The sequence below is a fragment of the Rhinopithecus roxellana genome, chromosome 11, assembly GCF_007565055.1.
Source record: "Rhinopithecus roxellana isolate Shanxi Qingling chromosome 11, ASM756505v1, whole genome shotgun sequence".
Taxonomy (NCBI): domain Eukaryota; kingdom Metazoa; phylum Chordata; class Mammalia; order Primates; family Cercopithecidae; genus Rhinopithecus; species Rhinopithecus roxellana.
Window position 1 is genome coordinate 70,558,367 of NC_044559.1, and position 27,975 is coordinate 70,586,341.

At 38.7% G+C, this 27,975-nt stretch overlaps 1 protein-coding gene and 1 pseudogene across 2 annotated transcripts in view; both read right to left on the minus strand.

The window, feature by feature from the left end:
* The window catches only part of IPMK (inositol polyphosphate multikinase), a 78,746-nt gene that overhangs the window by 23,431 nt on the left and 27,340 nt on the right, over nucleotides 1-27,975 (minus strand). For both annotated transcript variants that reach the window (XM_010367506.2, XM_030941053.1), the window contains exons 3-4: nucleotides 21,964-22,060; nucleotides 4,286-4,458 (exon numbers count right to left, since the gene is read on the minus strand). In XM_010367506.2, the coding sequence (XP_010365808.1) occupies nucleotides 4,286-4,458; nucleotides 21,964-22,060 (270 nt within the window). The remainder of the gene's footprint in view (nucleotides 1-4,285; nucleotides 4,459-21,963; nucleotides 22,061-27,975) is intronic.
* On the minus strand, nucleotides 490-1,664 carry LOC104665615 (annotated as a pseudogene).

Sequence of the window (27,975 nt, forward strand, 5' to 3'; positions counted from 1 at the left end):
GGCTGCAGAGAGCCATGATCTTGCCACTGCACTCCAGCCTGGGTGACATTTCACACACACACACACACACACACAGATACTTGTTTTTATTGCTGTGGTGGTTGGTTTCCAAGAGGGATAACATGTGTCAGTGTTGTGGGGTTTTTTTCCCCAACTAAATTAGAATCTTTTTATTCTCTTAGTAATCTCTTCCAGAGTCAACTACTTTCATTGTAGGTGCTAAAATGTGTAAGGCTCCACTTCAGATGCTGGCACTGCTATGAGCATGGTCTCTCCCTTTTACTGCAACTCAGAATTAAAATTTTTGCTTCTCATTTTTTATATTTCAGTTCCAGAAATAGTTTCCACCATAAAAGTTATCTAATGACAGTCTTATTCTTTCTAGTAGTGGCTTACTGCCAGGCTCTAGCTTCTCCAGGAACATTACAAGATGGATTTAGTTTAAATATGTATTAAAATAAAAGGTATTCTCTCAAATGAGTTTAAATGCATTTTATTTTTTACATGGCACGTTTTTCTTAAAAACAATGCATCCACTCCATGCATCCACAGTCAAAATAAATGAAGAGCTCAAGATGACATCAGTCCCATTTGTCTTAAGTCCTGGTGTTGTATGGATGACAAGCAGTAGCCAGTTACGATGATAAGTGATAGATACAAAGTAATTGCCGAATTTTTTTTAACATTTTTCCATTTCTGAACCACCCTTAAAGAAAATCATTTATGCGGTCACACTATCCTCATGATAGTCCAATAGAGCAACCATACCATCTGGATTCATGTTTTCACAAATAAAGAACTAGTAGTTTTTGCAATTAGCAAGGATGTGCAGCCTCTGTCGCAAAAGGTTTTACTCTTTCTGGTCTCTGTTCTTCAAGTTTGCCTTTGATTGCTACCATGTAATCTTTGATGTAGTTCTTGTAGGTGTTTTTAGTGAAGCTGGTTTCTTACAAGTGATAGTTTGTGACAGCAACAACAACAGTGATAACTGTGGTTTTGATACCTTTGCCCTCCAGACCTTCAGCAGAGGCATTTCCACTAATGAGGAAGTCATCAATGTTACCCTGTGTCTTACTGACCATCTTGCCCTCCACCACCAGGCACAGCCCATCTGCAATCTCCCAAATCTCATAAATATGGAAGAACACCTATCTCATCATAGCTGATGAGATGTTGGTAAACAATCATGATGGCAGCTGAAGGGAGACAGAGGACAGCGGTGCTAGCTTAGCAGGAGCCGGGAGCTCTGGGCCAGGGTAGTGGAGCCAGAGCGCTCCAGGAAAGGGGAACCACGGAAAAAGCTATGTCAGTTTTTTATGTACTGAGTTCAAGATGTCTTTAAGCACTTAAAATATTTAAGTAAGGTGTCCAGTAAGTTGTTAAATGTACATATCAGGAGATTAAAGAAAAAGCAGAGCCTGCTGATAAACATTCATGAGTTATCTGTGTAACTAATACTGAACTAATGAGACTAGAGAGTCCTGCTTAGGAAGAAATAGAAAAGAAAGGTAGACATTAAAATGGAACCAAGAGGAATACCTCAGCATTTAAAGAATAAAGAGAGGCCAGGCGTGGTGGCTCACGCCTGTAATCCCAGCACTTTGGGAAGCCAAAGTGGGCGGATCACGAGGTCAGGAGATCAAGACCGTCCTGGCTAACACGGTGAAACCCCATCTATACTAAAAAAAAAAAATACAAAAAATTAGCTGGGTGTGGTGGCGGGCGCCTATCGTCCCAGCTACTCGGGAGGCTGAGGTAGGAGAATGGGGTGAACCCGGGAGGCGGAGCTTGCAGTAAGCGGAAATGCACCACTGCACTCCAGCCTGGGTGACAGAGTCAGACTCCATCTCAAAAAAAAAAAAAAAAAAAAAAAAAGAGAGAGAGAATAAACAGAAATGGGCTGGCAAAGAAGACTGCAAAGTGGCCTTAAGCAGAAACCAGGAGAGGGGTGGGTGTCATAGATTCAAAGAAGAATGTTTCAAGGAGGACATGGTTGGCATTGAAAGCTACTTTTCAAAGTAAAGTAAGGTAATGAAAAATGTCATTTGGAAGTAGTGGCATGGTGGTGCTTAATGAAGAGCTAATCCATTAGCATGATGGGGCAGAAGCCAGATTAGAATGAGCTGAATACTGAATGGGAAACAGGGAAATAGAAATGAGTTTGGTTGTAAAGCGAAGACAAGCTAAATCTGCAGTTGGAAAGCAAAGCAGGTTAAAGGTGGGGTTTTGATGTTTTGTTTTTTAAAAAACTTGACAGTGATTTGAAGATATTTAAAGCAAAACGATAAAAGCCAGTAAAGAGAGGCAGAAGTTGAAAATCTAAGAAAGATAAGAGAAAATCAATAGTATAAGGTTCTTGAAGACGTAAGAAGGAATGAGATTCAGAGGGTATACAGAGGAGCAGTCCTTAGATAGGAGGACAGAAAATTCTTCAATGTGACAGGAAAGAACAATGAGGGAATAAAAGCAACTGCAGGTCTGGCATGTGCATCTGTTAGCAGGAAATTAAGGGAAATCCTGTCTGATGATTTTTATTTTTTCTGAAGCTTTGTCATCTGCTAAAAGTCAGAAGGAAAGAGGGAGGGTGAGAGATCTGAAAACAGTGGAGGCCTAAATAGTTGCCCAGTCAGATTCCTGTGGGATGTTTATTTCTTGTTTGTTTTAACTTCATTCCATTACCGTTTTTTCTTTTTCTATACACTCATATTTAATTATAGTTTTCTAAAATGAAATAACTGCTTGAACAATTTCTCTGGTTTTATACACAACCCAAATATCAAATTCAATTTTGCTATTTCCATCACAATGACAATTTATCCATAATGCTTCCTATTAGCTCTTCTGTTTAAAACTCAAAAAGGAAGATCCATATATCATTTTACAGGAATTTCAGAACTACCCATCATGCTTACATATAGGTAAACAAGTATTTGGTATATCCACAAATTTTACCTTCATGCATCTAGAAGATGCAGCATTTGTTCAGAGGACTTTACACCACATTACTTCTTTTTTTCAAAATGGCCTCAACAATTCTCCTTATCCTGTGCACATTGCTATTCATGCTGTGACTTTGCTTTTCCTACCATCAGAGGTGGAGTCTGTTTCCTCACCCTAGAAATCTGGGCTAGATTTTGCCCTACAGAATTTCATAGAAGTGACAGCAAATAACTTCCTAACCTAGAGTTTAAGAACCCTTATAGCTCCTGCTGTTACCTTCTTGGAATGTGGTACTTCAAAATAAAAAAGCCCAAGCTAGCCTTCTGACAGATAATACCACAAAGAAAAAGTCCCAGCCAACAGTACCAACTTCCTGACATAAGAACAATTTCTCTGGTTTTATATACAAACCAAATAAATGAGAGAGAGTCATTTTAGACCATCTATACCCAGCTGAACCATCAGATGACTGTAGAAGGAACCCTAGATAAGATCAGGAAAAGAACTACACATTTGAGACTAGCTCAAATTGCAAATTCACAGAATTGTGAGAAAATAAAACAACTGTTTTAACCCAAAAAGTCTGAAACAATGACCAATTTTTTTGGGGGGGGGGTGGCGTTGTTTGTTTTTCTGAGACAGGATCTCACTTTGTCACCCAGGCTGGAGTGCAGTGGCATGATCACGGCTCACTTCAGCCTTGACCTCCTGGGCTCAAGGAGTACCACCTCAGCCTCTTGAGTAGCTCAGACTATAGGCACATGCTACCTCTCAACCAGCCAGTTTTTGCATTTTTGTAGAGATGGGGTTTACCATGTTGCCCAGGCTGGTCTGAAACTCCTGAGCTCAAGTAATCCACCCACATTGGCCTCCCAAAGTGTGATTATAGGTGTGAGCCACTGTGCCCAGCCACATAATTACCAAAATTTAATTTATTTTCTATTTTGAAAATGCAGAAAAATGACTGAATATATAAATTTAGCACTTTTCTCATGGGACAATCATAAACAATATGACATTTACATTTAATATTTGCTTGCACCTAAATTTAAGACTTCTTTAAAACAAAATTACCAGAATTATAGTCTTGAGATTCAGCCACCATCCATTTATTTATTAATCACCCTACTATGTTGCTGAACCAGAGAAACTGATCGTGTGTCAGTGAACAAACAAAAAATTTTTTTTAAATCCTTGCCCTCGCTTTTCACATTGGGGAGTTACAGACAACTCAATTCCAGAATACATTATTTTCTGATATATTAGTACTACAATGACATCCATAATTTTCAAGGGAAGAACGTGTACAGAGAAATGTGCATATTACACTAATAAGCACTCTTACCCTCATGCCAAGCACCAAGAACCCAATCTCTTCCATTAATGGGTACTTGCTGACCTGTTGCTGAATCTTCTCAGATGAGGCAAAAGGATCATAGCTTTTTTGCCCTATCTTTACATCCATTATACAGGGCTTATTAAATTTATGGGTCACATCTTCCAGTTTTAGGTATAAATCTGTTATTAAAGAAAAATATTAGTTAGTAATAGGCAAACATATTACTACTCAAGTACTTACCAGGAAAAAACAAAATGAGAAAATCCTAAAACAGAGAAAAAAGTTAAAATAAATGTAGAGTCAATAATTATTCTTACTCTACCTTAAAAAAAAAAAAAAAAACCCTAAACAACAAATTTATAACAAGTATAAACATCACAGAGAAACTCCTGCAGGAGGTGAATTAAATAAATTCAACCATAAGCAAAAGACAGCAGATACAAGGTTTCCAACAATATTAAAAAGGCAATGGGATCATTTCAAAAGTTTTTCCAGAATGCATTCCCCTTATGAATACAATTTAAGCCATATATTTCAACAGATCTCTTAGTATTTTAATAATTTTTAAAAATTTATTCATTTAAAATTACTAATCAGAATAAATCCTTCCCACAGAGCAATACAACAGAAGTACAGATTAAGAAAGGGTAAACCAATCCAAATGATGATCATTGTCAAATATACATTTTAGTCTTACTAGTTTCAAAGGAGAAACACGTATCTTGCTTTTCATTTTTTTGAGCTAGAGGCTTGCTTTGTTGCCTGGGCTAGACTGCAGAGGCCAAGCTTGGCTCAGTATAACCTCTGCCTCCCGGGATCAAGCAATTCTTGGGTGCCTCAGGCTGTCAAATAACTGGGATGACAGGCATGTACCACCGCCTGGCTAATTTTTATATTTTCAGTAGAGATGGTGTTTCACCATGTTGGCCAGCCTGGTCTCGAACTTCTGGCCTCAAGTGATCTGCCTGTCTCAGCCTCCCAAACTGCTAAGATTACAGATTTGAGTCACCACGCTCAGCCCCTCTAGCCTTTTTTTTTTTTTTTTTTTTTTAAGAACACAGGAATTTCCCAAAAGTTGCTCTGTATATCTTGCTGGCATCCTACATACATCTTTCCACAAAAAAATTAAATAGAGATTCAAATATAGTATTATAAAAGCCCCAGTTATCATACACGGCTGACCTTATAGTTTTAGTTTGAAAGCAAGGGTCCAGGTCCCCTGAGTCAGGAAACAGTAAGGAAAGAAATTCTTCCCTCCTTTCCTGGGTTAAAGAATTGTCTCGGCCGAGCCAGGTACCTCATGCCTGTAATCCCAGCACTTTAGGAGGCCAAGGCAGATGGATCACCTGAGGGTGAGAGTTCGAGACCAGCCTGACCAACATGGAGAAACCCCATCTCTTCTAAAAATACAAAATTAGCCAGGCATGGTGGCAGGCACCTGTAATCCCAGCTACTTGGGAGGCTGAGGCAGGAGAATGGCTTGAATCTGGGAGGCAGAGGTTGTGGTGAGCCGAGATCGCGCCATTGCACCCCAGCCTGGGCAACAAGAGCAAAATTCCATTTCAAAAAAAAAGAATCATCTCAAAGTTCCGAATGAGATCATGACTCATTTTTTAGTTAGGAATGCAATAAAAAGTATTTGTCCTCAAAGACAGAAAAGATTACTTTCAACCAAGGTGACAAATAAGGTTAGAGAAGGTGTGTATTTTTTCTGAAATAAATAAAAGAGTACCGGGGTAAGAGAAGCCTTACTCTCTGATGTCCTTTCATTATCCCCATCCCACCAAGACTAGCATAGTTACTGAATTACAATAAAGTTTGTGCTCAAACAAAAGTGAGAACCCAGTTAAGGCTTGAAAAGTTTTAAGCCCCTCAGATTTAAAAGGCATAAATCTTCTCCTTCAAAGGATAAGAGATACTTTTTATTCTTTAGTCAAAGAAGATGAGAGCAGGGTTATAACTCTGTAGAACTAAGTGAAGTTAAGCCCAAATATAACAAAAAAGTTATTGCAGTCCAAGGGGGCAGCACTGACATACCCAAGGAGCCCTCCACACTTGAAAGAAAGGTTCTCCCAGACAGACACCTTCAGGATAAGATAAAACAAAAGATCTTGACAGAGACATGAAACTGCTGTCTGTGAAAACTAATGGGACAAGTGGAAATATCCTGATCAAGGAGTTGGAACACACCTAAGCTTCTGAGTTTAAAAGATAACCACGGATGGTATGAGAGAAGAAAGCAGCACAGAACAGTTACCTTCAGATTTTCTCCTCCCATCTCCAACTACCTTAAGCAAAAAGGAAGAAAACAGATCCAGCCCCTCTCTAGGGCTGCATAATAATTTCAGTAAAAAGACTTGAATTTCAAATATCAGAATAAAACTAATTAGATAGTAATACATAGTAGAGCAGATCCTTGGCATTCACCAATTTATTATCATTAATTTAGACTCAAGGGACTCCAGAAATCTTACTGGGGTAAAGTTGTATATGGGAGTATAAAGATAGTGAGAGAACATAGCTAACTGTCATAGCATCTATATCGCACTGTAGGGTTAGTATCTTCTACCTGTCAACTTGATAGTGATTAAAAACAAACAACAAACTTTTTATGATAAGATAAAGATAACAGAACCTAGAGTAAAGGCTTTGCAAATCTGAAATAAAATCCCCTATCTCTTCCTTTTACTCTTTGAAAGGAGTAAAGTACAAATGCAAACTATATATAGTGGAAATACAATAAATGTTTGCTGAATGAATGAGTGTTTGCCCTTCCCATTCCTATTATCTAGTGAAACTTTAGACGTGGCCTTCCTCATGCTATAATAAATTGAGGCACCCCTTCAGTAAATAGGGATGAATACCACGGGTTTTATTTGATGTTTAGTTACACTATCCAAATGTGTTTTTCTTTACTTTACTTTCAGGTCCTTATTATGTTTCATATGGTTGGAATTACCAAATAACTGCTAAATTATTTCTTATTAGCCTTCAGAAATAAAACTGTAAGTTAAGCCTATTGAAGACTGGTTTGCTGTTTTCTTTCTGTTCTCTAATCTTACATTTTTTTAAGTGAAAATAAGAACTTGAGATTCTCATTTCTATGTTTCCCTCTGAGTTAAAAAATAAACATCAAAACCTGCTTTAGAGATGCAGAATTCTTACAAAAGAATGCGATACCATGTATTTCACCACTTACTGCAAGTGCTTTTGAAAAAGGTAAATAGAAAAATAGGGTATGATCTGAGCATTGAGATTTTTACTGATTTTTTACAGGCTGTCATTAATAGAAATAAATCTAAGTATTAATTCACCCTGAAAAATGCTATTAGCAAATTCTTTCCCTAGAATAGAGCTTAATTCAAGGTAGGTCAATCCTGAGACTCAATTACTTAAATGACCAAAGACATTTTACTACAGGGAGCCTCACTTACAAAGCAATATCAAATTCTGGATTAACAAAGGACACCTTTTCAGCTAGGCCCCTCTGGGTGTAGAGTGGAGCAGTATTTTTCCATTTCTAGGTCACAACCCATCATTGGATTATGAATTCAACTTAATAGGTTGTAACCAAAAGTTTCCTAAATGAAAGAGAAAAGAGAATATATGAGACTATCTCACACAGAGTAAGACTAAGTATTGTTGTCTGGGTTGGTCTCAGTCTTATAAACATTGAGTTGCAATGTAAGAATGTATTTATTATGTATCATAGACTAAGAAGTTTATTCCCCCCATGCCCTAAAGGCCCAGTGTTTTTTTTTCCCTTTTAGACAAAGAAGTTTTAAAAACATCTGACTAGATAGAATGTCACTACGTCATTAGTATGTCTGCCCAGCTCAAGAACTATCCTCAGACCTACAGAAGTGGTCCCTTTGCCAACACCATCATACTTTGGGAATCCAGCCCATGGGCCATCGTCACTGACTGGGGCAGGAGCAAATACCTGATACAAGCTTGGCCAGCCTTGCCAATTTGGAACTGGAATGCAGAGAAAACCTGTTGCTAACCTCTGTAGGTGACTGATACTATAACATGTAAGTCCCTTGGTAGGGAGGGGAGAGGTGTGGATAGCAAGGAAGGCAGAGGAGGGAACAAAAAGGGCTAACAAAATATGCAGAGAGAGATCTCCCTGGGCTTTGGGTTCAGGTTCTACTTCCAGTCCCATCTGAGACTCAGATGCATGGCCCTTGGCTTTCATAAGACCCCTCATATCCTTATAAGAACTTTTCCTTGTTGCTTAATCAAGTTCAAGTTCATTTGTATAACTTGTGCCCAAAGAATCTTAACTGAGATAATACAGTTTAAAGTAAATGCTTTAGAAGAAGAAAAAGGAGGCTCAAATTTCAACTCCACAATTTGCTAGCCTGTGACCTCAGGAGCACTTACCAAAACCTCAACTGTATGTAAAATGCAGATAATTATAGACTCTACCACACGGATATTTAGAAGACTAAATGAGATAAAATACAGTAAAGCACTTAGCATAGTGTCAGTCCTCACCCCATACATGCAGGTTACACATTCCCACATCCCCTCCAAAATAAAATTTCATACATTCCATATATAATTACTGTCAAGGCACACAGGTGAAGAAAACAGATAAAAACCTGCCTTCATAGAGCTGCTTTTGAAGAGTTGAAATCGCATTACGCTTAGCATAATTGCTGCTACGTATTTGGTACTCACTGAATATTAATTTTATCAGTATATATAAATATTAAACATGCAAGTCACTGATAAATATTAAAACCTGCTAACCATGTTAGGTCACCAACGAGTCCAGGTCTAACTTCGATATTCAGTATAAATAAAAATATAAGATGATTCCCTGGAGTCTATTCTTATCCTTCCAGATGAGACAAGCATAATAAACACAAAATTAAAAGATGTATTCACAACTCAGTTATGCACTTGATAATGGATATTCTCCAACCCTCAAGCTAATATCAAGCCTTAGCCTTTAGTTAAATATTAAAAATAATAGCTATATATAATAAACCTACTTATTACATATTGATTTCATCTCAAGTTAAAGTAACTCTTTTTTGCATGTGTCATGACTGCAAAACACACTCAATCTGACCACTAACCTCAAGTATGCCCTTAAAGTTGCTCAACTATCATGATCTGTTTCCCAAATCTCCTCACTTTTCCATCTTCTGAGACTACTATTTCATCCTTCCTTCCCCCATCATCCATAAGATCAGCTTGCCTATTTTTTTTTTTTTTTAATTCTAAAGAAAAAGGTACAACTTAGTCAAGGTTATAGATGGTAAACATTACTACAATAAATATGACAGCTAGGTTTTCTTTGATGCAATAGTAACATAAAAAAGATGACAGTAAATAAGAAATTTGTTCTAAGACTGATCCAAAAAAATCTAATGAACTAAAAATAAGATAGATTTTTGTTGTTGTTGTTTGAGACAGGGTCTCACTCTGTCACCCAGGATGGAGTACAGCAGTACAGTCATGGCTCACCGCAGCCTCGAACTCCTGGGCTAAAGTCATCCTCTCACTGCAGCCTCCTGAGTAGCTGGGACTACAGGTGCATGTCACCACACCCAGCTAATTTTTATTTTTTTCTTTTCTTTTCTCTTTATTTTATTTTATTTTATTTTTGAAACAGGGTCTCTCTCTGTCACCCAGGCTGGAGTGCAGTGGTTGATCTTGGCTCACTGCAACCTCTGCCTCCTGAGTTCAAGCCAATTCTGTTGCCTCAGCCTCCTGAGTAGCTGGGACTATAGGCACCCATCACCATGCCCAGCTAATTTTTGTATTTTTAGTAGAGACAGGGTTTCACCATGTTTGCCGGGCTGGTCTTGAACTCCTGGCCTCAGGTGATCCACCCGCCTCAGCCTCCCAAAGTGCTGGGATTACAGCCATTAGCCACCGCACCTGGCCTAATTTTTAAAATTTGTTGTAGATACAGAGTCTTGTTATGTTGCCCAGGCTGGTCTTGAACTCCTGCCTTAAGCAATCCTCCTACCTTGGCCTCCCAAAGTGCTAGGATTACAGGTGAGAGCCACTGTGCCTGGCAAGATAGATGTGTTCTATCTGGAATAGTTTAAGTTCACTCTGTTCAAGGTCAAGAATATAAATTAGACTATATTAATATGATGTTTGAAAAGTATCTTGTAAAATAATTATAATATGACTATTTCATATGATGTAGTTTATAAGGCAGAATTCTGAATATTAGAATAGAGATTATTTTTACATATCTATATACATAGACATGTGTGTATCATAAAGATAGATAGCACAATTAACTAGATTTACTTTTATAACTCTGAAAACTCTATTTAGGACTCTTATGAAGTGAGTCCTGCAGAAGACTAAGGACGGGCACTTGTAAACCCCAGATCTAAGAGAGAGAGTCTGTAAAGTTTAGTGCTGGTACTTGTATAATAAATAAAAGGATATCTACTCTTCATAAATACGTGGAGTTCATTTCAACAGGTAACAATGTTTAGAAATAAAGCTACGTTTAAGAGGCTATGGGCCGGGCGCGGTGGCTCAAGCCTGTAATCCCAGCACTTTGGGAGGCCGAGACGGGTGGATCACGAGGTCAGGAGATCGAGACCATCCTGGCTAATACGGTGAAACCCTGTCTCTACTTAAAAATACAAAAAACTAGCCGGGCGACGAGGCGGGCGCCTGTAGTCCCAGCTACTTGGGAGGCTGAGGCAGGAGAATGGCGTAAACCCGGGAGGCGGAGCTTGCAGTGAGCTGAGATCCGGCCACTGCACTCCAGCCTGGGTGGCAGAGCAAGACTCCGTCTCAAAAAAAAAAAAAAAAAAAAAAGAGGCTATGGTCAATAACTTATCACTTATTAATTTATAGAAAGTATATAAAGAATTTCTATAGTCCCTTAATTTTTCTGAGGTAAAGATTATAAAAATATCACGTGTTCAGAAATATAACACTTCCTGCTGTTTTAAGCAGACTACATAAGATCCCTCTGTGGCTTTACCAAGGACATTGTTTTCATGCTCAAAATATTTATATATTTTATGATGCTGATGACAGTATGAGATTATGTTTGGTTAAGTGAAGTAACTCAGGAATGGAAAACCAAACATTGTATGTTCTCACTCATAAGTCGGAGCAAAACTATGAGGATGCAAAGGCATAAGAATAATACAATGGACTTTGAGGATTCCAGGGAAAGGGCAGAAGGTGGGTGAGGGATAAAAGACTACACACTGGGTACAGTGTACAGTGCTCCAGCAATGGGTGCACCAAAATCTCAGAAATCACCACGAAAGAACTTATTCATGTAACCAAACACCACCTGTTCCCCAAAAACCTACTGAAATTTTAAAAAATTTAAAAATAAAGATTACACCAGGTTACTATGAATGGAACTTTTCTATCTTGCTAAACATATATAATTAAATATAATTATCTTAAACATAAGTTAAATATACATATGGTTTTATAAGCGTTAGGTATAAAAAAATTCCTTTAGCTAATTTTCTACTGCTATTCTTGATATCCTAAGAAAAAGAGGCAAAAAGTGCCCTACAGAAAAATCTCAGAAAATCTAGAGATAACTAAATAGTAAAGCTGAAATAACCAGTTCCTTTAAAGGGAAGAAAATAGGGAGGGCATTTAGGGAATTGAAGGAATACTTATTTATAGCCCCTTAATCAATATTGTTGATTTCATAAATTATGAAAATACAGGTTTCAAATTGCATTAAGTTTTTCCTCACCCTATCTGGAAAATCTACTAGGTATTAGCTACTAGTTTGATTTCTAAACCTCACAAAAAGGAGGAAAAGCCAGAGGAAGAACCACTGCTCAATTATGAAGCCAACTGGAAAAACAGATGATATGGTTTGGCTCTCTGTCCCCAACCAAATGTCACCTCTAATTGGAATCCCCATGTACTGAGGGAGGAACCTGTTGGGAGGTGATTGGCTTACGGGAGCGTTTTCCCCCAAATTGTTCTCATGACAGTGAGGGAGTTCTCATGAGATCTGATAGTTTTAAAAGTGGCAGTTTCCCCTGCACTTTCTCTCTCCTGCAGCCATGTAAGACCTGCCTTGTTTTTCCTTCACCTTCCCCCATGATTCTAAGTTTCCTGAGGCCTCCTCAGCCATGCAGAACTACGAGTCAACAAAATCTCTTTTCTTTATAAATTATCCAGTCTCAGGTAGTATCTTTAAAGCAGTATGAAAATGGACTAATACAATAAGACCTTTCTTTGCTACATCAATCTCCAGCTATTCCTGAGAACAATACAAGTTAAAAGCAGAAAGAATAATAAGTAGAGAATTTGGGTCCGCAGATTAGGGGTGAAGGAAGAGGGATGCAACAGACATGTATGTCCGCTTGTTTCAGTTCATGCCTCCTGCAACATGACTAGTAGCTAGCTCCAGAAAACTACCAAACAGGCTAGAGATTACATTTGGAAAACTCTCAATTTTTTCAAACCTACTAAATGTTATACTTTTCTATCCCTCCAAATAATTATATCCAAAGGTTTTTGATGCTACATGTATTAGCCTCTTACATGTTTATACACAGGTACAAATGATATTTATTTGTATGAATAGCACGAAATGCTCAAAGATAATTGCCAACAAATGTTATATTTTTAAATTCCAGGGCGGTTCCAAGATGGCCAAATAGGAACAGCTCCAGTCTACAGCTCCCAGCATGAGAGATGCACAAGACGGGTGATTTCTGCATTTCCAACTGAGGTACCGGGTTCATCTCACTGGGGCTTGTCGGACAGTGGGTGCAGCCCACTGAGCATGAGCTGAAGCAGGGTGAGGCATCGACTCACCCAGGAAGTCCAAGAGGTCAGGGAATTCCCCTTCCTAGCCAAGGGAAGCTGTGACAGATGGCACCTGCAAAACTGGGTCACTCCCACCCTAATACTGTGCTTTTCCAAGGGTCTTAGCAAATGGCACAGCAGAAGATCATATCCCAGGCCTGGCATAGAGGGTCCCACACCCACGGAGCCTTGCTCATTGCTAGCACAGTCATCTGAGATGGAACTGCAAGGTGGCAGCAAGGTTGGGGGAGGGGCGCCCGCCATTACTGAGCCTTCAGTAGGTAAACAAAGCAGCCAGGAAGCTTGAACTGGGTGGAGCCCACTACAGCTCAAGGAGGCCTGCCTGCCTCTGTAGACTCCACCTCTGGGGGCAGGACAAAGCCAAACAAAAGGCAGTAGAAACCTCTGCAGATTTAAATGTCCCTGTCTGACAGCTTTGAAGAGACTAGTGGTTCTCCCAAAATGGAGGTTGAGATCTGAGAACGGACAGACTGCTTCCTCAAGTGGGTCCTTGACCCCCAAGCAGCCTAACCGGGAGGCACCCCCCAGTAGGGGCAGACTGACACCTCACACAGCTGGGTATCTCTCTGAGACGAAGCTTCCAGAGGAAAGATCAGGCAACAACATTTGCTGTTCAGCAATATTCGCTGTTCTGCAGCCCCCACTGTTGATACCCAGGTAAACAGGGTCTGGAGTGGGACCTCCAGCAAACTCCAACAGACCTGCAGCTGAGGGTCCTGACTGTTAGAAGGAAAACTAACAAACAGAAAGGACATCCACACCGAAACCCCATCTGTACGTCACCATCATCAAAGACCAAAAGTAGATAAAACCACAAAGATGGGGAAAAAAAAGAGCAGAAAAGCTGAAAATTCTAAAAATCAGAGCACCTCTCCCCCTCCAAAGGAATTCAGCTGCTCGCCAGCAACAGAACAAAGCTGGACAGAGAATAACTTTGACAAGTTGAGAGTAGGCTTCAGATGATCAAACTTCTCCAAGATAAAGGAGGAAGTTTGAACCCATGGCAAAGAAGATAAAAACCTTGAAAAAAGATTAGACAAATGGCTAACTAGAATAAACAATGTAGAGAAGTCCTTAAATGACCTGATGGAGCTAAAAACCATGGCATGAGAACTACATGACGAATGCACAAGCTTCAGGAGCTGATTCGATCAACTGGAAGAAAGGGTAGCAGTGACCGAAGATCAAATGAATGAAATGAAGCAAGAAGAGAAGTTTAGAGAAAAAAGAGTAAACAGAAACAAAAAATCCTCCAAGAAATATGGGACTATAAGGAAAGACCAAATCTATGTTTGATTGATGTACCTGAAAGTGACAGGGAGAATGGAACCAAGTTGGAAAACACTCTGCAGGATATTATCCAGGAGAACTTCCCCAATCTAGCAAGGCAGGCCAATATTCAAATTCAGGAAATACAGAGAACACCACAAAGATACTCCTCGAGAAGGGCAACTCCAAGATGCATAATTGTCAGATTCACCAAAGTTGAAATGAAGGAAAAAATGTTAAGGGCAGCCAGAGAGAAAGGTCAGGTTACCCACAAAGTGAAGCCCATCAGACTAAGAGCAGATCTCTCAGCAGAAACTCTACAAGTCAGAAAAGAGTGGGGGCCAATATCAACATTCTTAAAGATAAGAATTTTCAACCCAGAATTTCATATACAGCCAAACTAAGCTTCATAAGTGAAGGAGAAATAAAATCCTTTACAGACAAGCAAATGTTGAGAGATTTTGTCACCACCAAGCATGCCCTACAAGAGCTCCTGAAGGAAGCACTAAACATGGAAAGGAAAAACCGGAACAAGCCACTTCTAAAACATGCCAAATTGTAAAGACCATCGATGCCAGGAAGAAACTGCATCAACTAACGAGCAAAATAACCAGCTAACATCATAATGACAAGATCAAATTCACATATAATAATATTAAACTTAAATGTAAATGGGCTAAAGCTCCAATTAAAAGACACAGACTGGCAAACTGGATAAAGAGTCAAGACCCATCAGTGTGCTATATTCAGGAGACCCATCTCACATGCAGAGACACACATAGGCTCAAAATAAAGGGATGGAGGAAGATCTACCAAGCAAATGGAAAGCAAAAACAAAGCAGAGGTTGCAATCCTAGTCTCTGATAAAACAGACTTTAAACCAACAAAAGATCAAAGGAGACAAAGAAGGCCATTATACAATAGTAAAGGGATCACTCAATTCAACAAGTAGAGCAAACTATCCTAAATATATATGCACCCAACACAGGAGCACCCAGATTCATAAAGCAAGTCCTGAGAGACCTACAAAGAGACTGAGAATCCCACACAATAATAATCGGAGACTTTTACACCCGACTGTCAACATTAGACAGATCAACAAGTCAGAAGGTTAACAAGGATATCCAGGAATTGAACTCAGCTCTGCACCAAGCAGATGTAATAGACATCTACAGAACTCTCCACCCCAAAGCAACAGAATATACATTCTTTTCAGCACCACATCGCACTTATTCCAAAATTGACCACATAGTTGGAAGTAAAGCACTCCTCAGCAAATGTAAAAGAACAGAAATTATAACAAATTGTCTCTCAGACCACAGTGCAATCAAACTAGAACTCAGGATTAAGAAACTCACTCAAAACTGGGTAACTACATGGAAACCGAACAACTTGCTCCTGAATGACAACTGGGTACATAACGAAATGAAGACAGAAATAAAGATGTTCTTTGAAACCAATGAGAATAAAGACACATGTACCAGAATCTTGGGGACACATTTAAAGCAGTGTGTAGAGGGAAATTTATAGCACTAAATCCCACAAGAGAAAGCAGGAAAGATCTAAAATTGACACCCTAACATCACAATTGAAAGAACCAGAGAAGCAAGAGCAAACACATTCAAAAGCTAGCAGAAGGCCAGAAATAACTAAGATCAGAGCAGAACTGAAGGAGACAGACACAAAAAAAACCCTTAAAAAAAATCAATGAATCCAAGAGCTGGTGTTTTGAAAAGATCAACAAAATTGATAGACTGCTAGCAAGACTAATAAAGAAGAAAAGAGAGAAGAATCAAACAGGTGCAATAAAAAATGATAAAGGTGATATCACCACCGATCCCACAGAAATACAAACTACCATCAGAGGATACTATAAACAACTCTACACAAATAAACTACAAAATCTAGAAGAAATGGATAAATTCCAGGACACATACACCCTCCCAAGACTAAACCAGGAAGAAGTTGAATCCCTGAATAGACCAGTAATAGGCTCTGAAATTGAGGCAATAATTAATAGCCTACCAACCAAGAAAAGTCCAGGACCAGACGTATTCACAGACAAATTCTACCAGAGGTACGAGGAGGAGCTGGTACCATTCCTTCTGAAACTATTACAATGAATAGAAAAAGAGGGAATCCTCCCTAACTCATTTTATGAGGCCAGCATCATCCTGACACCAAAGGCTAGCAGAGACACACACAAAAAAGAGCATTTTAGACCAATATCCCTGATGAACATCCATGCAAAAATCCTCAATGAAATACTGGCAAACCGAATCCAGCAGCACATCAAAAAGTTTATCCACCATGATCAAGTCGGCTTCATCCCTGGGATGCAAGGCTGGTTCAACATACACAAATCAATAAATGTAATCCAGCATATAAACAGAACCAAAGACAAAAACCACATGATTATGTCAACAGATGCAGAAAAGGCCTTTGACAAAATTCAACAGCCCTTCATGCTAAAAACTCTCAATAAATTAGGTATCGACGCAACGTATCTCAAAATACCAAGAGCTATTTATGACAAACCCACAGCCAATATGATACTGAATGGGCAAAAACTAGAAGCATTCCCTTTGAAAACTGGAATGACACAGGGATGCCCTCTCTTACCACTCCTCAACATAGTGTTGGAAGTTCTGGCCAGGGCAATCAGGCAAGAGAAAGACATAAAGTGTATTCAATTAGGAAAAGAGGAAGTCAGATTGTCCTTGTATGCAGATGACATGATTGTATACTTAGAAAACTCCATCGTCTTAGCCTAAAAGCTCCTTAAGCTGATAAGCAACTTCAGCAAAGTCTCAGGATACAAAAACCAATGTGCAAAAATCACAAGCATTCTTATACACCAATAACAGACAAACAGAGAGCCAAATCATGAGTGAACTCCCATTCACAATTGCTTCAAAGAGAATAAAATACCCAGGAATCTAACTTACAAGGGATGTGAAAGGACCTCTTCAAGGGGAATTACAAATCACTGCTCAATGAAATAAAAGAGGTCACAAACAAATGGAAGAACGAACATTCCATGCTCATGGCTAGGAAGAATCAATATCATGAAAATGGCCCATACTGCTCATGGTAATGTATGCCATCCCCATCAAGCTACCAATGACTTTCTTCACAGAATTGGAAAAAACCACTTTAAAGTCCATATGGTACCAAAAAATAGCCTGCACTGCCAAGTCAATCCTAACCCAAAAGAACAAAGCTGGAGGCATCAAGCTACCTGACTTCAAACTATATTACAAGGCTACAGTAACCAAAACAGCATGGTACTGGTATCAAAACAGAGAGATCAACCAATGGAACAGAACAGAGGCCTCAGAAATAATACCACACATCTACAACCATCTGATCTTTGACAAACCTGACAAAAACAAGAAATGGGGAAAGGATTCCCTATTTAATAAATGGTGCTTGGAAAACTGGCTAGCCATATGTAGAAAGCTGAAACTGGATCCCTTCCTTACATCTTATACAAAAATTACTTCAAGATGGATTAAAGACTTAAATGTTAGACCTAAAACCATAAAAACCCTAGAAGAAAAGCTAGGCAATACCATTCAGGACATAGGCATGGGCAAGGACTTCATGTCTAAAACACAAAAAGCAATGGCAACGAAAGCCAAAATTGACAAACAGGATCTAATTAAACTAAAGAGCTTCTACATGGCAAAAGAAACTACCATCAGAGTGAACAGGCAACCTACAGAATGGGAGAAAATTTTTGCAATCTACCCATCTGACAAAGGGCTTATATCCAGAATCTACAAAGAACTCAAACAAACTTACAAGAAAAAACAAACAACCCCACCAAAAAGTGGGCAAAGGACATGAACAGACACTTCTCAGAAGAAGACATTTATGCAGCCAACAGACACATGAAAAAATGCTCACCATCACTGACCATCAGAGAAATGCAAATCAAAACCACGATGAGACACCATCTCACACCAGTTAGAATGGCGATTATTAAAAAGTCAGGAAGCAACAGGTGCTGGAGAGGATATGGAGAAACAGGAAGACTTTTACACTGTTGCTGGGACTGTAAACTAGTTCAACCATTGTGGAAGACAGTGTGGCGATTCCTCAAGGATCTAGAACTAGAAATACCATTTGACCCAGCAATCCCATTACTAGGTATATACCCAAAGGATTATAAATCATGCTGCTATAGACACATGCATACATATGTTTATTGCGGCACTATTCACAATAGCAAAGACTTGGAACCAACCCAAATGTCCATCAATGATAGACTGGATTAAGAAAATGTGGCACACATACACTATGGAATACTATGCAGCCATAAAAAAGAATGACTTCATGTCCTTTGTAGGGACATGGATGAAGCTGGAAGCCATCATTCTCAGCAAACTATCGCGAGGACAAAACACCAAACACCACATGTTCTCAATCACAGGTGGGAATTGAACAATGAGAACACTTGGACACAGGAAGGGGAACATCACACACCAGGGCCTGTCGTGGGGTTGGGGGAGTGGGGAGGGATAGCATTAGGAGATATACCTAATGTAAATGACGAGTTAATGGGTGCAGCACACCAACATGGCAGATGTATACATATGTAACAAACCTGTATGTTGTGCACGTGTACCCTAGAACTTAAAGTATAACAAATAAATAAAATAAAATAAAATTCCACTGCTGATGTGCTAAAAGTAGGTAATCGTGATGATTGTACAATTCTGTGAATACACAAGAAACCACTGAGTAGTATACTTTAAATGGATCAGTTTTATGGTATGTAAATTACATCTCAATAAAACTATCATAATAAAATTAAAAGAAAAAACCTCATTGGTCAAAACATTCTTATTGTTCAAATTATTATATGATAGTTTGTTGAACAAGTTGGCTTTCAGCATTTTACTACTTTGGATTATTAAAAACAGTACCAGCTTTATAAAATTCTACCCTGAACACATAAGAAAAGATACCCCAACAACAAGAACAAAAACCAACATGAAATAATGTCATTAATTTAAGACTACATAAAACACAGTAATGCAAACTGTAGTATTCTACTAAAACTCAAGCAAATATGTTTTCATGATCCTGTGAGCTAAACATGTACATACGTTTGCCATCTTCTATTTCTTTCATTTGCAATCCAAAGGATAAAAACAGAAAGATGATTCTATGAAGTTGCCAGTAAAATCAAAAGAAAACAATCTGCATGGTTCAACAGTTTTGCCCCACTTCTTCCAGAGCTAACAAAGTAGGAAAGAAGTAGAAAATCCCTTGAAGCAACTGTTGCTACTACTGGACCACTGTGTTATCATATATACTTTATTTCTTGTCCTTTTTTCCCTTCAGTTTATGTTTTCTCCTCTCGTTACTCAGCTTCCTCACTTCATCCTCTCATCTTAGTAGCACAATATCTCCAAAAATGGAGATATTTGAAAATAAACATCTCCATTTATTTTCAAATGAGAGAATTAGAGTTTATAAAATATTTTCACATAAGATAACATGCATCTTTACAACTCAGTGGTATTACTTTCTATTTGTAGAAGAAAAGGTGGAGCTCAAAAAGATTACTGAGTTAGCCAAGTTCACAAAATTTGTAAATAACCAAGACAGAGGACAAATATTTTTACTTCAAAGTTACTGCTCCTTCTATATTAGCATAGCTGAACTTCAAGATTATATAGTACTGAAGACCAAAAAGGTTGATTACCAGCAATCCCTTGATTATTTAAATTATATGCTAGTAATCCTAAACTAAAAATGCTATCTTTAATTAAAATATTTCTTCTCTTATCCAAATTCTTTCTGTATACTCTATTCATAGTAATTATGCTATGTTTGCTGTTATTCTACTCTTTCCAAACAATCCTTTAAACTAAGCGTTTAATTATCTAGATTTTTAATCAAACACCAACCTCAGCAACCTTCATTAATTTTTCAGCGTCACTTTACTGAGGAATAATGATTTACTCTAAATTAAACAGCAATCAGTAGCAAAGTTCATTGGAATCTAGATATTGTACTTTCTCCTTTCCTTTATCTCATTTATAGCATTCCTGAAAACTTCCACTTACAGCAAAGGGGGAAAAAAAGGAAGGCATTAAATGAGTTTGCGAGAGATTATATAGGGAATGATGACCAAAGGGCAATCATAATGACTTGTAAAGTAATTTAAGCAAAATGTTGATCTGAATCATAGACACATAGATATATTTAGGACTAAAAAGACCTGTAAACCCACAAAAAAGAAGGAAGGAATTAAGGGAGGGAGGAAAAAAGATAGTTAATAGAGCTTCGGCTCACTTTCTTTTTTTTATACAATTAAAGTACAGAGGAATCATAAATACTCAAGGGAGATACGGATTTACTATTAGCTAGCTGAGGATACTCACAGAGAGATACCAGGGTTCCCTATTAGTGAATCCTGGCACACAAAGTCAGTAAGTTAAAGGAAGACAAGAATTGACCAAAGGAATAGGCAGACTCACACTGGAATCCCCTTCTCTTTCTGTCCTCCAAGTATGGATCAAGAACTATCCACATCAGAAACACCCATGGCTTTTAACAGGTCTATCACTATACTCCAACATAGACCTGTATAAACAAAATGTCTGGGAGTTGGACTTTTATATTTGCATTTTAACAAGACCATAGGTTATTTTTAAACCCACTGAAGTTTGAAGCCCTTTCCCTTCAATTCACCTTTGTCAATGGTCAGTCAAGCTGCTTATTTAATTAAATTGTGTCTGCTTTGGCAAATGCCTTCTGGGGGCAAATACTGCTTCAGGTATTAGTTAATCTTTTTTTTTTTTTTTTTTTTGAGACGGAGTCTTGCTCTGCCACCAAGGCTGGAGTGCAGTGGCCGGCTCTCAGCTCACTGCAAGCTCCGCCTCCCGGGTTCACGCCATTCTCCTGTCTCAGCCTCCCGAGTAGTTGGGACTACAGGCGCCCGCCTCGTCGCCCGGCTAGTTTTTTGTATTTTTTAGTAGAGACGGGGTTTCACCGTGTTAGCCAGGATGGTCTCGATCTCCTGACCTCGTGATCCGCCCGTCTCGGCCTCCCAAAGTGCTGGGATTACAGGCTTGAGCCACCGCGCCCGGCCTAGTTAATCTTAAAAAAGAGAAATTCTGTGTCCTTATTTAGGTCATTTTATTCCCTATGAAACTTACCAGTGTTTTTCAAAAGACTGTAATTTAAAGCCTGGAGGTGAGGGATGAAGGAATAGGATAAGAGACAGGGAGGAAGTCATGCAGAGACAATATTTTTCTTGATTTTGTAAAAATTACTCAAAATGGGAAAATAAACTACACGATAAATTAGGACAGAACATCTGCAAATTAAGATAGTATTAAGTATATATGCTTCCATTCAACTATAAGAGATTGGCCATTTACTTGTATATGCCACTTTAAAAATCATTATGAAAACAAAAGTATTAGTAAGTTTCATTTAGTGAAAGAAAGATTAGAAAGCAGAACATATATATTCTGTGTTTTTATAATACATACTATATTAAATTTTAATTTTACATAAGGTCTTTAAAGAAGGTACACTCATGAATTAAAACTGAAAGATAATTTTTATGAAAAGATTACCGTTTGGTGCAGTGGGAGGTGACCAGATGCCATAATATTTTGGCAAATATTTTCGTAGCTCTAGAAGAACACCATCAAAACAGTCAGCAGCATAAACCTGAAACAGAGAAATATAACATTGCTAGGTTCTTACAATGCTTTGTAACTGCCCTGCACATTTCTCAAATAAAATATATTATGTTGAATTATAATTCATCTGGTATGGCTTCAACTGCAAGTAAATTTGGAACAAGCAAAAAATATTACTGTGTGTCTCCAATGAGTAACTATGTATTATTTAGAGTACACTCTTGTTGGTTATCTGATTCTAGCCTTTTACTATCCTTGAACTATTTTACAACTTTGTAAGTTATAGATACTGATAGCAAATGCAAAATAACTCTTGTCCATAGACATGTAAATACATTCTGGCCAGAGGATGTTCTTCTGACTTTCCTCCATGCACCCTGAGAGGAGGAAATGTAGTGGCAATATGATAATTCACATCAAACTTCCATTATTCCAGATAAATGTGTGTTTCTTTAACTTCTCTTTTGAACAACTTTTAACATCTATCTGGTTCCCTAATTAAACAATACGTTAAAGCAAATCTTTAACATATATTTATTTTATATCTATAAGGTGATTTTTGATTTTATCTTTTTTTAAAAAATCCTTTAACACAGTGTAAGTCTAATTGCTGCTCATTTAATTCCTTGATTTGTAACCATTAATAATTCTAAAAGATACTAGAAAATTCTAATATCCTAGAACTAGATTCTAGTTTTCCTAGAAGAAAAGAGATAATATTTTTTGTTTAAAAAATGACATGTAACACATTTTATCTAATGAACTTTCTCTAAATATTCCCTACCTAATTATTTAAAATCATTGAAGTTTACTGGTGTAAAATGCTTATGAAAACTTAGTATTAGAATCTAATTATATATGCCAAACCATATTTATGTCAAGTAGTTGTATGCAACATAATTCTTCAGAATAAATTCAAGTGTGGCAGACTCTTGGCAGACCAAATATCCATGTGGTACATTGTATTTCCCAGACTCACCTGTTGAATTGTTAGTAGAAGTGATTTATATTAGTCACTTCCAGGCCAAGGTAATTTAGAGCAAGTGTACCTGAACATCCTTCCATTCCTAGCACAATGACCATGGGTGCAGTGCTGAGGATGAGCTAATTACAAGATGAAGGAATGAAGTAGATCTCTGTGTACTATCTAAAGAACTCCATGCTATATTTATAAATAAAAAAGATAAAAGGCATATTACATACAAATATATATAGCAGATCTATGGAATTAAGTAAGATACATATGTGGGTATCATCTCTGCAAAGGCACAGGACAAATGATAAATATTCATTTGAAACTACTGATAGTTTAATTCTGGAACGGAAATGAAAGATAAATTTTCTCTTCTTATTTAGAATATTTTTTAAAAGTAGTGGGGCTGGTGTTTACTGCAACATGCCAGGCAAGATAACGTAAGAACCTTTCTTTTTGTTGTTGTTTTTTGTTTTTTGAGATGGAGTCTCGCTCTGTCGCCCAGGCTGGAGTGCAGTGGCGTGATCTCAGCTCACTGCAAGCTCTGCCTCCTGGTTTTACACCATTCTCCTGCCTCAGCCTCCCAGGTAGCTGGGACTACAGGCATCCGCCACCATGCCTGGCTAATTTTTTGTATTTTTAGTAGAGATGAGGTTTCACCGTGTTAGCCAGGATGGTCTCGATCTCCTGACCTCCTGATCCACCCGCCTCAGCCTAAGATAACCTAAAAACCTTTCTATCTTGAAATGTAGTATAAAATATAACAAATATTTTCTTAAATGCACAGCTGAGCTCTCAAGGAAAAAAAAGGGAATTCTTCTTAGTTTTGCATGCCTATGAAACAAAAGTGTTAACACAAGCAGTGATGTTTGGGCTTCACAGAGGTTCACTCAAGACCTGAACCAAAGGATCTCAGAACTCAGGGATGAGGCAGAGCTGAGGACAGAGTTACTATACTGAAACATGGAGACTACATAAAATTCTAAATCCTGAAAAATAAAAATCTTGGCTTCCTTTTGCCTCCCCTAACCATTGAACTCCAAGAATGCTGGCAGCTAAGCTTACAGAGAAAAACAGAGAAGCAGCAAATAAACAATATTAGGAATGAGAAGGGACTCTCAACTGATAGAACAGAATTTTTTTTTAGTACTAGGAAAAGCTTTGTCAAGAGGGCAATTTGTATTAAAAAAGCAATCTAGGCCAGGCGCGGCGGCTAACGCCTGTAATGCCAGCACTTTGGGAGGCTGAGGTAGGTGGATAACCTGAGGTCAGGAGTTCCAGACCAGCCTGGCCAACATGGCAAAACCCCATCTCTACCAAAAATACAAAAATTAGCCAAGCATGGTGGCATGCACTTGTAATCCCAGCTACTCAGGAAGCTGAGGCAGGAGAATCACTTGAACCCAGGAGGTGGAGGTTGCAATGAGCAGAGATCACGCCACTGGACTGCAGCCTGGGCAATAGCAAGACCATCTCTCAAAAGAAAAAAAGTAATCTAAATATATTGTACTATCACACTAACAAATAAAAATCTGAAGAACTTTAAGAAACTGAATCACTGGTTAAAAATATATCCCTTCCCAGGAAAAAATGAAAGAAAGAAAGCACAAAAAAGAGGAAAGAAAGAAAAAGAAAGAGGGGGACATTCCAAGATGGCCGAATAGAAACAGCTCCAGTAGCAGCTCCCAGCGTGATCCATGCTTGCCTCACCAGGGAAGCACAAGGGGTCGGGGGATTTCCCTTTCCTAGCCAAGGGAAGCCGTGACAGACTACCTGGAAAAACGGGACACTGCTGCCAAATACTGCACTTTTCCCAAGGTCTTAACAACCGGCAGGTAAGGAGATTCTCTCCCATGCATGGCTCGCTGGGTCCCATGCCAATGGAGCCTTGCTCACTGCTAGCACAGCAGTCTGAGATCGAACTGTGAGGCGGCAGCCTGGCTGGGGGAGGGGAGACCACCATTACTGAGGCTTGAGTAGGTAAACGAAGAAGCTGGGAAGCTTGAAGGGGTGGAGGCCACCACAGCTCAACAAGGCCTAACGCCTCTAGACTCCAACTCTGTGGGTAGGGCATAGCTGAACAAAAGGCAGCAGACAACTTCTGCAGACTTAAACATCCCTGTCTGACAGCTCTGAAGAGAGCAGTGGTTCTCCAAGCATGGCGTTTGAGCTCTGAGAATAGACAGACTGCCTCCTCAAGTGTGTTCCTGACCCCCATATACCCTAACTGGGAGACACATCCCAGTAGGGGCCAACAGACAGCTCATATAGGCGGCTGCTCCTCTGGGACAAAGCTTCCAGAGGAAGGATCAGGCAGCAGTATTTGCTGTTGTGCAGCATTTGCTGTTCTGCAGCCTCCACTGGTGATACCCAGGCAAACAGGGTCTTGAGTGGACCTCCAGCAAACTCCAACATACCTAGAGCTGAGGGACCTGACTGTTAGAAGGAAAACTAACAAACAGAAAGGAATAGCATCAACATCAACAAAAACTTCATCTACACCAAAATCCCATGTGTAGGTCACCAACATCAAGGACAAAAGGTAGATAAAACCACAAAGATGGGGAGAAACGAGAGCAGAAAAGCTGAAAATTCAAAAATCAGAGTGTCTCTTCTCCTCCAAAGGATCACATCTCCTTGCCAGCAATGGAACAAAGCTGGACGGAGAATGACTTTGACGAGTTGACAGAAGTAGACGTCACAAGATCGGTAATAACACACTTCTCTGAGCTAAAGGAGGATATTCAAACCCATCATAAGGAAGCTAAAAACCTTGAAAAAATATTAGACGAGTGGCTAACTAGAATAAACAGTGTAGAGAAGTCCTTAAATGACCTGATGGAGCTCAAAACCATGGCAAGAGAACTTTGTGATGCATGCACAAGCTTCAATAGCCAATTCGATCAAGTGGAAGAAAGGGTATCAGTGATTGAAGATCAAATTAATGAAATAAAGTGAGAAGACAAGGTTAGAGAAAAAAGAGTAAAAAGAAATGAACAAAGCCTCCAAGAAACATGGGACTATGTGAAAAGACCAAATCTACGTTTGATTGGTGTACCTGGAAGCAATGGGGAGAATGGAACCAAGTTAGAAAACACTCTTCAAGATATTATCCAGGAGAACTTCCCCAACCTAGTGAAGCAGGCCAACATTCAAATTCAGGAAATACAGAGAACGCCACAAAGATACTTCTCGAGAAGAGCAACTCCAAGACACGTAGTAGTCCGATTCACCAAGGTTAAAATGAAGGAAAAAGTGTTAAGGACAGCCAGAGAGAAAGGTTGCATTACCCACAAAGGGAAGCCCATCAGACTAACAGTGGATCTCTTGGCAGAAACCCTAAAGCCAGAAGAGAGTGGGGGCCAATATTCAACATTCTTAAAGAAAAGAATTTTCAACCCAGAATTTCATATCCAGCCAAACTAAGCTTCATAAGTGGAGGAGAAATAGAATCCTTTAGACAAGTAAACGCTGAGAGACTTTGTCACCACCAGGCCTGCCTTACAAAAGCTCCTGAAGTAAGCACTAAACCTGTAAAGAAACAACCAGTACCACCACTGCAAAAACACGCCAAATTGTACAGACCACTGATGTTATGAAAAAACTGCATCAATTAACGGGCAAAATAACCAGCTAACATCGTAAAGACAGGATCAAATTCACACTTAAAAATATTAAACTTAAATGTAAATGGGCTAAATGCTCCAATTAAAAGACACAGACTGGAAAATTGGACAAAAAAAATCAAAACCCATTGGTGTGCTGTATTCAGGAGACCCATCTCATGTGCAAAGATGCACATAGGTTCAAAATAAAGGGATGGAGGAAGATCTACCAAGCAAATGGAAAGCAAAAAAAAGCACAGGTTGCAATCCTAGTCTCTGATAAAACAGACTTTAAACCAACAAGGATCAAAAGAGACAAAGAAGTCCATTACACAATAGTAAAGGTATCACTCAATTCAACAAGAGCTAACTATCCTAAATATATATGCACCCAACACAGGAGCACCCAGATTCATAAAGCAAGTCCTGAGAGACCTACAAAGAGACTGAGAATCCCACACAATAATAATCGGAGACTTTTACACCTGACTGTCAACATTAGACAGATCAACAAGACAGAAGGTTAACAAGGATATCCAGGAATTGAGCTCAGCTCTGCACCAAGCAGACCTAATAGACATCTACAGAACTCTCCACCTCAAATCAACAGAATATACATTCTTCTTAGCACCACATCGCACTTATTCTAAAATTGACCACATAATTGGAAGTAAAGCACTCCTCAGGAAATGTAAAAGAACAGAAATCAAAACAAACTATCTCTCAGACCACAGTGCAATCAAACTAGAACTCAGAATTAAGAAACTTACTCAAAACCACACAACTACATGGAAACTGAACAACTTGCTCCTGAATGACAACTGGGTACATAATGAAATGAAGGCAGAAATAAAGATGTTCTTTGAAAACAATGAGAACAAAGACACACATACCAGAATCTCGGGGACACATTTAAAGCAGTGTGTAGAGGGAAATTTATAGCACTAAATGCCCACAAGGAAAACAGGAAAGATCTAAAATTGACACCCTAATATCACAATTAAAAGAACTATAGAAGCAAGAGCAAACACATTCAAAAGCTAGCAGAAGGCAAAAAATAACTAAGATCAGAGCAGAGCTGAAAGACACAAAAAACCCTTCAAATGATGAATCCAGCAGCTGGTTTTTTGAAAAGATCAACAAAACTGATAGACCGCCAGCAAGACTAATAAAGAAGAAAAGAGAGAAGAATCAAATAGACTCAATAAAAAATGATAAAGAGGATATCACCACCGATCCCACAGAAATACAAACTACCATCAGAGAATACTATAAACAACTCTATGCAAATAAACTACAAAATCTAGAAGAAGTGCATAAATTCCTGGACATATACACCCTGCCAAGACTAAACCAGGAAGAAGT